General features: G+C 39.3%; 1 protein-coding gene across 1 annotated transcript in view; it reads left to right on the top strand.

Moving 5' to 3' along the window:
• The window catches only part of LOC108595225 (maker97), a 65,452-nt gene extending 48,918 nt beyond the window's left edge, over positions 1-16,534 (top strand). Inside the window, exons 10-26 of the mRNA XM_017980413.2 lie at positions 5,978-6,097; positions 6,155-7,381; positions 7,444-7,599; positions 7,656-8,339; positions 8,401-8,509; positions 8,743-8,919; positions 8,981-9,147; positions 11,313-11,528; positions 12,723-12,890; positions 13,499-13,651; positions 13,869-14,176; positions 14,232-14,412; positions 14,469-14,627; positions 14,775-14,789; positions 15,421-15,487; positions 15,733-15,744; positions 16,185-16,534. Of these exons, the coding sequence (XP_017835902.2) occupies positions 5,978-6,097; positions 6,155-7,381; positions 7,444-7,599; positions 7,656-8,339; positions 8,401-8,509; positions 8,743-8,919; positions 8,981-9,147; positions 11,313-11,528; positions 12,723-12,890; positions 13,499-13,651; positions 13,869-14,176; positions 14,232-14,412; positions 14,469-14,627; positions 14,775-14,789; positions 15,421-15,487; positions 15,733-15,744; positions 16,185-16,266 (4,001 nt within the window). The 3' untranslated portion in view covers positions 16,267-16,534. The remainder of the gene's footprint in view (positions 1-5,977; positions 6,098-6,154; positions 7,382-7,443; positions 7,600-7,655; positions 8,340-8,400; positions 8,510-8,742; positions 8,920-8,980; positions 9,148-11,312; positions 11,529-12,722; positions 12,891-13,498; positions 13,652-13,868; positions 14,177-14,231; positions 14,413-14,468; positions 14,628-14,774; positions 14,790-15,420; positions 15,488-15,732; positions 15,745-16,184) is intronic.
• Positions 16,535-16,779: the final 245 nt, after the last annotated feature.

The following is a 16,779-nucleotide window of genomic DNA, read 5'->3' as shown; positions in this document are numbered from 1 at the left end:
TTCACAGCTCCGCCCAAGCTAGCGCCTTTTGATTTTGGCGAAGCGCCTGCCAATTTTGAGGATTCGGTTTCCGTCAATTGTTTGGTTTCCTCGGGTGATATGCCCATTGATATTGAGTGGTTGTTTAATGGCGAGGCTATAAGTTATGCCACGGGCATTGCGGTGCTGCGTGGAGGCAAGCGTACCAGCGTTTTGACCATAGATTCGGTACATGCCGCACATGCTGGAAACTACAGCTGCAAGGCTAAGAATAAAGCTGGCAGTACTGAGTACTCAGCTGCTTTAATTGTCAACGGTTAAGAGCTTATTTAATATTAAATAACTTTACTTTTAATTTTTTAAATATTTATTTAATTCCCTTTGAAAGTGCTACCCAAAATTACGCCCTTTGACTTTGGTGAGGCGCCAGCGAATGTTGAGGACGCCGTCTCAATTATGTGTCTTATATCCGTCGGTGATTCGCCAATAGATATTGAATGGCTATTCAATGATTATGGCGTAAGCTCTTATTCAGGCATAAATATAGTCAAGGGTGGCAAGAGAAACAGCATGTTGAATATTGACAATGTGCAGGCGCGTCATGCTGGCAACTACAGCTGCAAGGCTAAGAATAAAGCTGGCAGCACGGAATACTCAGCTGCTTTAATTGTCAATAGTTAAGAGCTAATTAAACGCATATATATATAAAGTTAATTTTAATTTCTTAAATATTCATTTCATTCCCTTTGAAAGTGCCACCCAAAATTACGCCCTTTGACTTTGGTGAGGCGCCAGCGAATGTTGAGGATTCCGTTTCGATTGTTTGCTTGATCGCCACTGGCGATTCGCCTATAGATATTGAATGGTTCTTTAATGACTATGGCATCAGCTCTTACTCCGGCGTAAATATAGTAAAGGGCGGTAAAAAGAACAGCATGTTAAGTATTGATGGAGTGCAGGCGCGTCATGCTGGCAATTATAGCTGCCGTGCCAAGAATCATGCCGCAGCTGTTAATTATACTGCCGAGTTGATTGTGAATGGTATTTCTACTCAATATAATTATAAAATTTGTCTTATTTGTTTGTCTTTTTATTGTTTATCAATACCCTTTCATTAGTTGCCCCGAAAATAGCGCATTTTGATTTTGGCGAAGCGCCTGTAAATTTTGAGGATTCGGTTTCGATAAATTGCCTGGTTAGCTCCGGCGACTTGCCACTTGACATCGAGTGGTTGTTTAATGATTTTCCCATCAATCATTATTCGGGCATATCAACCTCGAAAATGGGCAAACGCCTAAGTGTTTTGATGATAGATGCAGTCAATGCGCGTCATGTGGGCAATTACACTTGCAAGGCGAGAAATTTATGGGCCTCGTCTGTTTACACTGCACAGCTCTTTGTTAATGGTATAGCTATTTAAATTGTATAGCATTTTGAGTGTTTACTGTATATTTCTCTAAATTTGTTTCCACTTTTATTTGTTCCTTAAATACAAAACACAAGCATTGCATGTTCGCTTTAGTAAATTGCTTGGCTTTATAGCAAATATTTTATTTTGGAAATGTGTAAAGAAAATTGTAAAAAGTTCACTACGCTTTATATTAAATAACTTAGGCAACGTACTTGAGTAAGAAAAAATTATTTTACGATATTGTACAAAAAAAAAATAACAAATGACTTAAGACACAAACTTGAAAATAGTTATGAAAAAAATAAAATTTTTCACTGTGTTTGCATTATTGCAACATCAAACTGTGCGAAATCGAATGACTTAGGCAACAAACTTGATTGCAATTTCAAACTGCTGCATATCGAAAATTTATTTAAAGCAAATTTATGTTTTCTTTGAAATCAAGTGCCGCCGCATATAACGCCCTTTGAATTTGGCGCTGAGCCAGCAAACTTTGGTGACTCGGTCACAGTGCAGTGCACCATATCCAAAGGGGATCTGCCTGTGGACATTTACTGGATGTTCAATGATTATGCCATCAATGATTACCATGGTGTAACCACTTCGAAAATTGGCAAAAAGGTCAATGTGCTGACTATTGACTCGGTCAATGGCAACAATGCAGGCAACTATACGTGTCGAGCACGGAATAGTGCAGATACCGTAGAGTATTCAGCGGCTTTGATAGTCAATGGTAGCTTAAATTCTAGTCAAACTTTTCGTAGTCGTTGTTTATACTTTTGTTGAATTTGCTTTATTTTGTATTTTGTTTCACACAAGTCTTGCCCCAAATAACGCCCTTTGCTAAAAGTGAAGAGCCCACACATCTGGGCCAATATAAAACATATCAGTGCACGCTCGCCGAGGGCGACTTGCCGCTGAACATACGCTGGACATTTAACAAACAGCCGCTGTTCAATGATGAGGATCAGGATATACTTATTGCCAAAATGGGCAGACGCAGCAGCGTTCTGACAATTGAAAGCGTAGCCGCTCGCCATGCGGGAAATTATACATGCCACGGCGAAAACGCAGCCGGCAGAGTTAGCTACAGCACACAGTTGAAAGTTATAGGTGCCCATAGTTTGAATAAAACATTTTATAATTTGTATATATTTATTTAATTGTTGCACGTATTTTTGTTTGTACTTCCTTTCAAAATTTTTTAGTTTTACCGCGCATTATACCCTTTGCCTTTGAGGAGGGCCCCGCCCAGGTGGGCCAGTATCTAACGCTGCACTGTTCGGTGCCTATGGGTGATTTGCCGCTGCAAATCGATTGGACGCTCAATGGTCAGCCCATTGGCGATGCCTCGGGCATTAGCAACGCACGCATTGGCAGTCGCGGCAGCGTGCTGAGCATTGAAGCCGTTGAGGCTACACATGCTGGCAATTTTACATGTCATGCCAAAAACTTGGCTGGCCATCAGCGCTATACAACACTGTTGAATGTTTACGGTTAGCTTTACTCACACAAACACACATACATATGCTCATACAGTTGGCTCTCCTGTAGTTTTTTTGCTGCTACTAATACGTACACAGTCTATCGAATTGCTTTTGTTGACTGCATGTTTGTCTGTCTGTCTATCTATCGCTTTGTCTTTACGCACATTCTGTAGCCTGTCGCACTTCATATGCTTGCATGTCCATAAGTAAATTTATAAGCAAAGCAGCGGTAAAAATCAGGGCACTTGCTAAAGAGAGCGCTTAGCGCATCAGCGCAGTGAGTGCAAGCAGCGCAGCATTTTGCTTAGTCGCGAGAGCAGAACATAGTCGTGAGAGCAGAACGCTGCTTGCTTAGTTGTGAGCGCAGCTTCTGCTGCCTTAGCTGAGAGCGTAAGCATTGGCGCTCTCGCTTGCTGTCCCTTTCGTTGCTGCAGGCTGAGTGCAGCTATTGCGCTCTCAGCTTGCGGCTCTCCAAGCAATGCACTCCAACTTAGTGTGGGGCTTGATTTCATTTTCAGTTTTAGTTGTTCGCGATCATTCAAAGCGGGTGGAAGTGCGCTATAATTTTTTTTTTGACCCGCACGTGTTTTGTTTATGTTAACTTATGTTTTGTTTAATGTTTTTTTTAAGTGCCGCCCAAGTTGGCGCCATTGCCTTTGAATTCGCCACTGTATGTGGGCGACTACTATCAACTGACCTGCACAGTGGTGCACGGCGATGCGCCCTTCAACATAACCTGGTATTACAATGGGCAATCGGCTGCCCAACTGCCGGGCATTAATATTATGATGCACAGTCGGCGCAGCAGTTCGCTGAATATTGAAAGTGTGCTGGGCGCGCATGCGGGCAACTATACATGTCTGGGCGCCAATGGAGCAGGCGTCAGCAGCGCTGCAACGCAGCTCAGCGTCAAGGGTTTGTTCAAGCGACTTTTGCCTGCCTGTCATTCCATTTAGTTTATCATAGGCGCGCGCGCAACTGTAAATTGTAAATTCTTTGCAAACGCTTTTCGTGTCTCTCTCTCTCTCTTTGTCTCTCTGTGTCTGGTGTTGGGTTTTTTGCCTGAAGCACGAATTGTATTATAACACGTGATATGAACTCCCATTTTGCACTTTGTATAGAACTGCCGCAAATTGAGCAATTCAATTTTAATGCTACGGGCGTCAATGGCGGCCAAGCTGTGCGGGTTATGTGCATGGTCAGCTCCGGTGATCTGCCCATAGATATTTATTGGCTGAAAGACGGACAGCCGCTGCTGCGTTCCATTTACCATAAGATAGATGAATATACGTTAATATTGTCGCTCAGACAGACGAGCATAAGCGATTCGGGCAACTATACGTGCGTGGCCAGCAATGCCGCAGGCTTGGCCAGTCGTTGGTCCATGCTGAAAGTGAAGGGTACTTGCCACACAATTTGTTGTATATACAATTTTTATTATGTTTTTGTATATATATATAGTTTGTATACAATCAAGAGCAATTGTTAGTCAATGTATCAAATTTGTTGCCAACTTAGAGCCGCCCATACTGGCAGCTTTATCGCTCTCCATGTCCGTTTGTGATGTCAACGACTATGTGCAGCTGACGTGCATTGCCAGTCGCGGTGCCACGCCCATTCACTTTGAATGGCGCCTCAATGGAAAAGCGTTGCACGACGATGATGAGACAGAAGCTGCGGCAGCCACACAGGCAACTGTGGGCGAGCACACAAGTCTGTTGTTGATCAACAAGGCGCAGGCTCAGCATGCAGGCAACTACACCTGTCAGGCTCGCAATCATGTAGGCGTGGCACAACGCGCCGCCTGGCTTACAGTCAATGGTAATTGTTGGCCTAAAGCAAAGCAAACCATTTCAATTTGCTCAATATTTACTACAATTTTTCTACTCTACAGCAAATATTTTGTCTTTTTATGCAAATAATTCGCTACATAGGCCAAACAAAGAGTTAAGGTCTTTACATTTAAAAAGCTCCGCTGTATAAAGTCCTCTCAATCAGTCGCTAGAGCAGCAAAGTTGGCCTAGACCCAACAACTGTTTTCAAAGTGGCTTAAAGCAACTACAGTTATGCATACATTTTAACCAGCAGCACACACACACACACACCCACTTCACTTTAAATTATAAACACGGCACAGCACACACACTTCACTTTATAAGAAACTCTCGGCTTGAATACTGCTTGAGCTTTTCTTTTAGTTTCTGCTATCAACTGCAACTACAGCCAGGCAACATGCAACAACACCGTCTAAACCACAACAACAATAACAATATTAACTAACGCTTTTATATAAAATAATTGTCTATTAACCCATTATATGGCAGTCGTCCTAACTCAGCCTCTAGGCTGACCAAAAGTTGTGCGCTTACCATAAAAACATTTGTACGCTCTGTGAAACACAAGTCCTCTGCTACGCTCCCCTCGCCACGACTACCCCCACCCCCATATCCTACCACCTTTAATTACTATAATTTTCATTAATAACTTTCATTTCCTTAGACATTTAAGGCACAAAACGAAGTAAAAAGCTCTACAAATTAGTGAATTGTTTAAAAAACAACAATTGCAACTTTACTTCGTTTTGCACATACTGCATGTAGTATAAATATTAACTTTTAGTTTGTTACTAATTATTTCATTAATCTCCAAACTTTTGGTTGTCCTTTAACACTTTGGTTTGTGTTATTTTTGGTTGTAGTTTGATTTATAATTTACAATAGAGTTTAAGGCTAAAGTTGGGAATATTTGATGAAAAATATATGATGATAATAAACAAATGACATTAAACTCTAATATAATGGAACGCACTTCAAAAACGACTAAATCCATTATGAACCAATAATTAATTATCTTTCTTAATATTAAAATAATAGTACAAATACTTAAAACTACTATTCACAAATATTCTCAATTGAACAAAATGAAATAAATTTGACAATTTTATAAAGTATTTCAATTTGTTCGCAGCCACGTCCGTCCTTCCGTTACAATACAAATAATAACAAATCCGCATGCTAAATGTTAAAAACTAAGAACTTGCAACAAATATACTAACATATCACTTTTTCACCAATCAACAACAACAACTCAACAACAACAGTACCACCCAGATGGATTTTGGAACCCACCGATAAGGCTTTTGCTCAAGGCTCCGATGCTAAAGTTGAATGCAAAGCTGATGGTTTCCCCAAGCCCCAAGTAACCTGGAAGAAAGCAGTTGGTAAGTATAAGAACTAACGCTGCTCTTGAATTAGTTTTTAATCAATTATTTTTGTAGGCGACACTCCCGGCGAGTACAAGGATCTGAAGAAGAGCGACAATATACGCGTGGAGGAAGGCACTTTGCACATTGACAACATACAAAAGACCAACGAGGGATATTATTTGTGTGAGGCTATCAATGGCATTGGCTCGGGACTTTCTGCTGTTATTATGGTCAGCGTACAGGCACCACCAGAGTTTACCGAGAAGCTGCGTAATCAGACCGCTCGTCGTGGCGAACCCGCTGTACTCCAATGTGAAGCAAAGGGCGAGAAACCCATTGGCATTTTATGGAACATGAACAACATGCGCCTGGACCCCAAGAACGACAATCGCTATACCATACGTGAGGAGATTCTATCCGCTGGCGTCATGTCTAGTTTATCTATCAAACGCACCGAACGTTCCGACTCTGCGCTCTTCACCTGTGTGGCCACCAACGCTTTTGGCTCGGACGATGCTAGCATTAATATGATTGTGCAGGAGGTACCCGAGATGCCCTATGCTCTAAAGGTGCTCGACAAATCCGGACGCTCGGTGCAGCTGAGCTGGGCACAACCCTACGATGGCAACTCTCCACTGAATCGCTACATCATTGAGTTCAAGCGCTCGCGTGCTTCCTGGGAGGACATTGGTCGCGTCATGGTGCCTGGACATACCACCGAGGCGCAAGTACAGAAACTTAGCCCCGCTACCACCTATAACATTCGCATTGTTGCCGAAAACGAAATTGGCTCATCCCAATCCTCCGAAGCAGTTACTATTATTACTGCCGAAGAAGCGCCCTCTGGCAAGCCACAAAACATTAAAGTCGAACCTGTTAACCAAACCACGCTGCGTGTCACCTGGAAGCCACCAGCACGCTCCGACTGGAACGGCGAAATCCTGGGCTACTATGTTGGCTATAAACTATCGAGCACCAACTCCTCGTATGTCTTTGAAACCATCAACTTTATCACCGAAGAGGGCAAGGAACACAACTTGGAGCTGCAAAATCTGCGCGTCTACACTCAGTACTCGGTGGTTATACAGGCTTTCAATAAAATTGGCGCTGGTCCTTTGAGCGATGAGGAGAAACAGTTCACTGCCGAGGGCACACCCAGTCAACCACCTAGCGACACTGCCTGCACCACTTTAACCTCCCAAACCATACGCGTTAGCTGGGTCAGTCCACCACTGGAATCTGCCAATGGCGTCATCAAGACCTACAAGGTTGTCTATGCCCCAAGTGATGAGTGGTATGGTAAGTATCCCCAGTATGGTATGGTAAGTATCAATGAGAAACTCACATAATTTGCCTTACAGATGAGACCAAGCGTCACTACAAGAAGACGGCCTCCTCCGATACTGTGCTGCATGGACTCAAGAAGTACACCAACTACACTATGCAGGTGTTGGCCACCACAGCTGGCGGCGATGGCGTGCGCAGCGTGCCCATTCACTGCCAAACCGAACCCGATGGTAAACACATCGAATACTTTAATAATTATTGTTGCTAATTTAATTTATCAAAACAGTTCCTGAGGCTCCCACCGATGTTAAGGCTTTGGTTATGGGCAATGCTGCCATTCTCGTCAGCTGGCGTCCACCAGCACAGCCCAATGGCATCATCACCCAGTACACTGTCTACTCCAAGGCTGAAGGCGCAGAGACTGAAACCAAGACCCAGAAGGTGCCACACTATCAAATGAGCTATGAAGCCACCGAACTGGAAAAGAACAAACCCTATGAATTCTGGGTGACTGCCAGCACCACCATTGGCGAGGGTCAGCAATCCAAGAGCATTGTAGCCATGCCCAGCGATCAAGTGCCCGCCAAGATAGCCTCCTTCGATGACACCTTCACTGCTACATTCAAGGAAGACGCCAAGATGCCTTGCCTGGCCGTTGGTGCACCACAACCCGAAATCACTTGGAAGATCAAGGGTGTGGACTTTATACCCAATGAACGCATGCGCTTGCTACCCGATGGCTCGCTGTTGATTAAGTCTGTCAATCGTCTGGATGCGGGTGACTACTCCTGTCATGCTGAGAACTCCATTGCCAAGGATTCAATTACCCACAAACTGATTGTACTGGCGCCACCCCAATCACCACAAGTAACTTTGTCTGCCACCACCACCGATGCTCTGACTGTGCGCTTGAAGCCACATGAGGGCGACACTGCACCACTCCATGGCTATACACTGCACTACAAACCTGGTAAGCTAACAATCATTGAGAGTTAAAAACAAATTATTAAACTGTTTGCTTTGCTTTGCAGAATTTGGCGAATGGGAAACTGCTGAAGTATCTGTCGAATCTCAAAAGCACAACATCGAAAGTTTGCTATGCGGCTCGCGTTATCAAGTTTATGCTACAGGATTTAACAAGTAAAATTAAGAAAACAAAAGTTTATTAAGGGTGCCAAAGAAATCTCTCAAATTAAATCATAATAGATGCAGAATATAAATTAAACTTATTGTTTGGAATAGAGTTGCTACCAGTCTTTGAAATGTCTGTATCTACAAAAATGAACTTAAAGCAGATTTTTTTGTTGATTTGAAAATTCTTTGGCACCCTCTTCCAGTATGAATTATTTATTACATTTGCTTTATAATTTTAGCATTGGCGCTGGCGAAGCTTCTGATATTTTAAATACACGCACCAAGGGACAAAAGCCCAAGCTGCCCGAGAAGCCACGTTTCATTGAGGTCTCTTCCAATTCGGTTTCATTGCACTTCAAGGCCTGGAAGGATGGCGGCTGCCCCATGTCTCACTTTGTTGTCGAAAGCAAGAAGCGGTAGCTACTTAAATATAATTTAAATTTAACATAAGCCTAACACTTGCGCTTTGCCTTGCAGCGATCAATTGGAATGGAACCAAATCTCGAACAATGTCAAGCCCGACAACAACTACGTGGTGCTGGATCTGGAGCCCGCTACTTGGTACAATCTGCGCATCACTGCACACAACTCCGCTGGCTTCACTGTAGCTGAATATGACTTTGCCACACTCACCGTGACCGGAGGTATTTGAGAAACGTTTTCCAATTCACACCTAGTTGAATATTAGCAACATCACATTGCTTTTGTACATAGATACGTAGATAATGTTGTTGCCTCAACAACAATATTGTCCATATACAAATAACAAGCTAGGCCAAGTTATGTAAATTGTTGCACATAAACAATTTGTTAACAACGAGTTGCTTTTCCGTTTGAAACAAATCTAAGAAAATGAGCAAATTTAGTTTATAATTTTGATTGATTCGCACAGTATTTTGTTTAAACACAAAGCTTGTCATAGAACGATTATTTTTATTTATATATTTTATTTATAATGCCAGAAACTTGTACGCAGCGGCATTGTTTAAACAATTTAGTGTACAAACGAAACCTTTTCATTTGTGTAAATGCGTAAATGCAATTTGTTTTTTACGTTTTATTATATAAAAAGCAAAACCCAAAAGCAAATGTAAACAGCAATAAACTGCTAAATAGTAAGAAAAAGTTCACCCATCACATAACATTTAAAAATTCTTAAGTTTATCTTTATTTATTGCTGTGATCACTAGTCGAAAGTAGTGTTCTAGCTAAAAACTTAAGTATTTCATTTATATTTGTTTTTGTTTCCAATGCATTTATGTGTCCAGCCTGTGGAAGCCTTTGTAAAAAAATAAACCAATGTTAACTGAATGTTGTCAGCCCTTGCCAAAATTCCCAAAAACCAAATGCTTATGCGCTCAAGTCGCTTGTAAAAATTTCCAAAAATTAAATTGTAATTTTATTGTTAACTAACTGCAGCTAAACAAAAAATATATTTTCACAGCTCTCCACAACTGGTCACACTTGAATCACTCACCAGCTCATTAACAATAGTTTATAATTTAGCTAATTTGTATTGATTTGTTTAACAATATGCTCATTATAACTGTAAGAAGTAAGAAAACTCAACTCGTTCAACGAGCAGAGCCCCCATTCCAAAAAAAAAAAAACAAAAAATATGCAAACAACTATTTTTCAAAGCACAACAACCAAAGATTCATCAAAGCGACATGTTGAGTGAGTTCATCAGAAGAGAGCAGCAGCAGATGCCAGTCGATAAACAATTAATTTTTACTTATGCATTCATTATACACCAATACATTTCTTTTTCAATTCAATTCAATTCAAGTTTAGTTATGTACGTCATCAAGTTATAGTTGAGTTCAAACCTAAGTTAGTTTTATTTAACAAAAAAAACATGAAAATCTCTTTGGCAAAGCGTTCCGTTCTTGTTCTTAAATACACTTGGAATGCTTTTCAATGAATTTGTTCAAGCTTAGCCTAGTAATCTTTTTAAACTATTTACTCAATTAGTTGTAAGCCTAAAATAACAGTTAAACTATATTACTTAAAAAACAAATTGCATTTGAACGTAATTTATACCATACTTTAAATAATAGTTTAAAACTAGTTTTGCGTACAGTTCTGCGCATTGTAAAATATTTAATTGCGAACTCAGCTCTCAAACAAAAAATAATTATATTTGTATATGTAACTACTTATTTGTATATGTATGTGTGTTGAAAGGAATAACAGTACAAAAGACATATATACAAACTGAAAAAAAGAGATACACTTATATATAACTTATATATATTTGGTGTTTCTTTTTTCTTACTATCTTTCTCTATTTCTCTTTAACTAATTTAATCTCTATTGCTGTTTGTCTCTCGGTATCTACATGTGAATCACTTTGGTTGTTGTTGTTTTTGTTATTTGTTGTTGCAGGCACAATCGCACCCTCGCGTGATTTACCCGAGTTAACCGCCGAGGATACAATACGCATTATACTCTCGAATCTAAATTTAGTAGTGCCCGTCGTGGCGGCTCTGCTCGTCATAATCATAGCGATAATTGTTATTTGTATACTGCGTAGCAAGGGCAATCATCACAAAGGTATCTATAAGTTATAACTAATTGAATATGTCTCTCTCTCTCTCTCTCCGCTCTCTCACTTTCTCTTATGATTTACGAACTTTTGCGTTGTGTATTTCGGTTTGTCTGTCTTACTCTCACACACACAACAACAACAACATACACACCAATACATACACATAAACTTTATATGTATATGTGTTTGCCTGCTCTGTTGTTGCATCCGCTTGCATGATATAAATCTATCGATACTATCGATAAACGTTAAATATAGGCACACTTGCCCCACTCGACGACGGCTCGGGTGGCAACACCAATGTGCATGCGCGCATTCCCCTGCCCGCCTGGATGCCCGAGTGGCTGGATCTGAACTTTATGGTGCCACTGATTGCCACCGTTGTGGTCGTTGCCGTGGGCATTTGTGTGGTGTGTGTGGCGCTCTCGCGCCGGCGTGCCGACGACTTGCGCGGCGGCCAGAAGGATGTCTACTGTAGGTTCCACGTGGAGTGCAAGCTATATACCATATCATATATAATATCTAATAACCATTTTTCTATTAATTATTACAAATTTTATTTCTGTTTTTCGACAAACTGTGATCGCCGTCACTCTACAAAAAGTAACTTTTATTTATAGCTATATATTCAAGTGTTTTGGAATGCTTTTCTTTATATATATAATCAAACATTGCATGATTAATCAACTACATTCACTTACAGTGCTAAACAAAAATATACGCCAACACCTACAATACAAAATATACCAAATATAACTTTAGCCGCATATATTACATAAATGTTAAATGTTTATATATACAACTGTACATATGTTTAACATCATAAATGTCATCAAATTTCCATCGTCATTTAAAGCTAGCTATTGGCTCATTATTATAAAAATAATATACATAATTATATTGCGATTACTTTAGAGTTGCCATCCATGTTTTGAATATACAAAAATTATAGCATACTTATTTGCGTATGCTATAATTTTCGAACTTAGCAACAACTTTTGTAAATTATCACTTAATCTATGACTACTAGTATCAATATCTATTATACCTATCTATATATATAAAGTAAACCTCTGTTGTAAATACGTTTTGCTACTATGCCCAGCAATCTATTCACAGTCCCGCTCAAACTACTACAAACAATTCTTTTACCCTCCTATAAATTTATTTGATTTTATACTCTTTGTTGTTGTTCTACTATTTTCAAATACTCTTCTTTCCCTAAATGAAACCAAAACTAAGATGCTTTTTGAAATCGCAAAACAATGATGCTACAATTTATATAAAGTAAAGTAAATTCCAAATTAATATCATCGCTCATTTCATGTCATTTTTATCATGAATCGTTATATTTGCTTAAAAGTTGGTATATTTTGAAACCAAAAAAAAAAAAAAAACCATATATAAACCAAAACACCTCACGTATATATATTTTTGAATACTTTGTTCACTTGTATTTGTTGAGCTAATCTTAGCACCTTGCACTAAAAAAAAAACCAAAAACAAAAGAAAATTTCTACAACTTTTCGCTTTCGAAATTGTGAGTGACGGATATAAAAAGTTAATGCAAAATGAGAAAACAGAAGTAAAGTATGCGCAGCTAAAAATGGGAAAAGCATCTTCAGTGTTTCACTATTGAGTTGGCGAATATCCATATATTAATTCTAGACGATGTAGTTTACAATCAGACAATGGGACCTGGTGCCACCCTGGACAAGCGTCGCCCGGACCTGCGCGATGAGCTCGGCTATATTGCTCCACCCAATCGGAAGCTGCCCCCCGTGCCCGGATCCAACTACAACACCTGCGACCGGATTAAGCGAGGTACAGTCATAAGTAAGCATCTAAATTTCCAATGCAACATTTAATTAAAAGGCCACTCAGCTCAATTGCTAGCGAAGCTAAACTTTTGGCAATCACTGTGCATTGACTGGGGAGTCTTAGTTTATTTTTCTTCCATTTGCTTTGCATACAAAAAAGAAAAGAAAAGAATATAAAATATATATAAAGAAGAAGTATAGTTTGCAAATGCTTTAACACATATAGACACACATGCTAACATATTCATGGGGCGTGGTTACGCCTCTCATACAATACAAATACAGTCAAAAGCACACAGCGCCGCTTTATTGAAACGAAATTGAAATTCTAGTTGCTTCTTAACTTTGGCTTACAATTATAGTTTGGAGTAAACCCAAGTGCCTGCAGATCCATTAAATGTTGCCTTGAATTTAGATAATATTTATTTTATATTTTATTAATATTTATTTTTACTTCCGCCCATAAAAAACTCCAATTTATTATTTGCTGTTGCTACCGATTGCCTTAAATTCTTATGATTTACGTTTCGAACTTTAATGTTGTACGAAAATTGGAAATTGAAAATGTGAAAAAAAAAACAAACACACACATATACACATACATAAACTGAAACTGAACTACAGCTCGCGGTGGTTTGCGCTCGAACCATTCGACTTGGGATCCGCGACGCCCAAATCTGTATGAGGAACTGAAGGCGCCGCCAGTGCCCATGCATGGCATTGGTAATCATTATGGCCATGCTCATGGCAATGTTGAGTGCCACTATAAACATCCAGGTAGGCGTGGCAGCCCACTTTTTTATTTCAAACCACACTCTTCAGTTCTTAACACTAACTTAACGTAGTCTAACCCAAATTGCTCAACAAGAACTAAACCGTAAGTAAGCGCTCAGCTCTCAGTACTAAAACCAACACTAAACCAACTACCAACACCACAAGAAATTCAATTTATATTTGTGCTCTCTGCTAATCTTGTTATTTATTATATTGCAAGGCATGGAGGATGAGATCTGCCCCTACGCCACTTTCCATTTGCTGGGCTTCCGCGAGGAAATGGATCCCACCAAGGCCATGAACTTCCAGACCTTCCCGCATCAGAATGGACATACTCCCGTGCCCGGCCATGCTGGCACCATGTTGCCTCCTGGACATCCCGGACACGTGCACTCGCGCTCCGGTTCGCAATCCATGCCACGCGCCAATCGCTACCAGCGCAAGAACAGCCAAGGCGGACAGTCCTCCATCTATACCCCAGCACCCGAGTACGATGATCCCGCCAACTGTGCCGAGGAGGATCAATACGTAAACTCAAATGAATCATGTATAGAGCGATTTATTAACTTGCGTTTGATTGCAGCGTCGCTATACTCGCGTCAACTCTCAGGGCGGCAGCCTTTACTCTGGCCCCGGACCCGAATACGATGATCCCGCCAACTGCGCACCCGAGGAGGATCAGTACGGCTCTCAGTATGGCGGACCCTATGGCCAGCCCTATGATCATTATGGCTCTCGCGGCTCCATGGGACGTCGCAGCATTGGTAACACGCATTTGCAACATTTTGTGGCAGCTTAATTTGCAATTCTTGTACTTTAGGTTCTGCACGCAATCCTGGCAATGGTTCTCCTGAGCCACCACCACCACCACCACGTAATCATGACATGAGCAACTCCTCATTCAACGACTCCAAGGAGAGCAACGAAATCTCTGAGGCCGAATGTGATCGCGATCATGGACCACGCGGCAATTACGGCGGTAAGTTGTCTAGTTCAAAAGAATAAATAACACTAACGAGTTACTTATAAGCTAAACAATTATAACACCGTGTGCTAAATTGAGAAATTCATCTAATTTATGCAATTTACTCTTTTCGAAATTTGTTTGTTTTTGTAAATTAATCAGAAGACTCCAATGAGGGTGAGTGACAAGCACAACAAACAAACATTTCCAACTTCATAGTCAGAGCTCTTCCCATTGTCAAAACAAAATTCCAATGTCAACTTCATCGACGTGCTCATATCGCTCTCATTTCCACACACTTTTGTGTTCTAACACAATTAATACATCAATTCATGCTGTGTTTTGCTAAGAACATTATTTATTTATTTCAATATTTTTGGTTACGGTTCCATGCCACATATCAATTCACCAAGCACTTAAATTCCACACGGTTTCATTTCTTACACAGCACCAATTAAATGTTTTATGTTTTCTTTTGTGTCTAATTTTGTATTAAGATTAAATCATTTTAAGCATTTCATACAAGTCGCATGTATTGCTCTCTAGTCTAGCTTAAGCTAAGTTAAGAATTTCTTTGAATCGTTTTTATGTTTTTAATGCACGACATAAAAACCGCACTTTATGTTTTTTTCTAGCTCTAAGTACAATGTTTTGGTTTTATTTCATTTTTTGCGTTTTCTTTTCTATTTTCTATGGTATAACTATGCAAAAAAAAAATTATCTACGGTCAATGTTTGGGTTTACAAAAATTTCCTAACAAAACTTTCGATACAAAAAAAAAAAATGTTTATAAAAAAAATAAATACAGCTGTGAAAAGATCACCACAACCGAAAGATCAACGCACCACCGAAGAAATGCGTAAATTGATTGAGAGGTAAGAAAAGCGCGTAGCAGTCAGTCAATGTATTGAAAAGAATATTATAATTAAAAAAAAAAAAATTGCACAGAGAACTTACGTTGGTATAAAAATTAAACTAGGCATGTTTATAAATAAAAAAAAATTAAATTCAAATATTTTCTTTGCAATTTTTGTGCAAGTTTGTAAGCTACTAACACATTAATAATTTGTTATCTTATTTATTTTAACCAACTAAAACTAATGTTTTAACCACCGTCTAGTCGCAGACAGTTGTAAGTTGTACTATTGAATTAACTATTAATAAACTAATTTAAGTAACTGCTTTAGCATGTGGCTAATGTATATAACTAAACTAACTGATGTGCATGCTTTTTATTTATTAACTTTTTTGTTTGTCTATTCAAATGGCGTTTATTTGTGTATTTATTTCAAAATTTGTTTGTTTGTCTAAAAGCAAATCACAGTTGAATGTTTTGAAAGCTTACCCCAAAGCAGCATTTATCATTTTGATAACTATAACTTTTAAACTTGATATATGTGCAACTGCATATATCCAAAAAAGAATTAAAACGTTACTCAATAATCTTTTGCAGCTTGATGCTTGATTTTGAATCATATCAAGCAATGCTTTGGTTGCAGCAATACTTTTATCATATTGTGTGCTTTATTGTCTCTGAGTTCATTTATTAATAATACTCTATTGTTTATGCAGAAACGAAGCCGGCCCAAAACAACTCCAACTCCAACAAGCAAATGGCGCAGGATTCACAGCCTACGATACTATGGCAGTGTAATTTGTAAGCGAATGCAGCAGCAGCAGCTGGGCGTGGCATTTTGGCTTAGTGTCGACGGCTTATGAAGTGCGTGGGAGTTGAATGAAACACACACAGACACACACTCACACACACATTTATACACCTAAGCAGTCATTGAGGATGAATGAATGAAAGTAAAAGTTTGATAACTAAGTAAAATCACACAATTAAGCAAACGCATTTAGCGCATATATACAATTATTAACTATTTCAAGTATAATAACATAAAATATACACATATATACTATATACATACATATATAGACGCGTAAGTGTGTGCTAAACATAAACTAAAGAGCATAAATAACTCGAGCAAAAACAAAACAAAAACAAGCAAACAAACAATTTTAGTAAAAATACACTTTTTGCATATTTTAAAATCTAAATTTTAATAATTGTATTTTAGTTGTAAGTCGATCAAACACAAATATCAATTGTAAACGATCCTGTCTCTATGTAAGTTTCTTGCTTGATTTTAAGACATTTTTATTT

This window comes from Drosophila busckii, chromosome 2R (assembly GCF_011750605.1).
Source record: "Drosophila busckii strain San Diego stock center, stock number 13000-0081.31 chromosome 2R, ASM1175060v1, whole genome shotgun sequence".
NCBI lineage: Eukaryota > Metazoa > Arthropoda > Insecta > Diptera > Drosophilidae > Drosophila > Drosophila busckii.
This window is presented reverse-complemented; position numbering and strand designations above follow the sequence as displayed.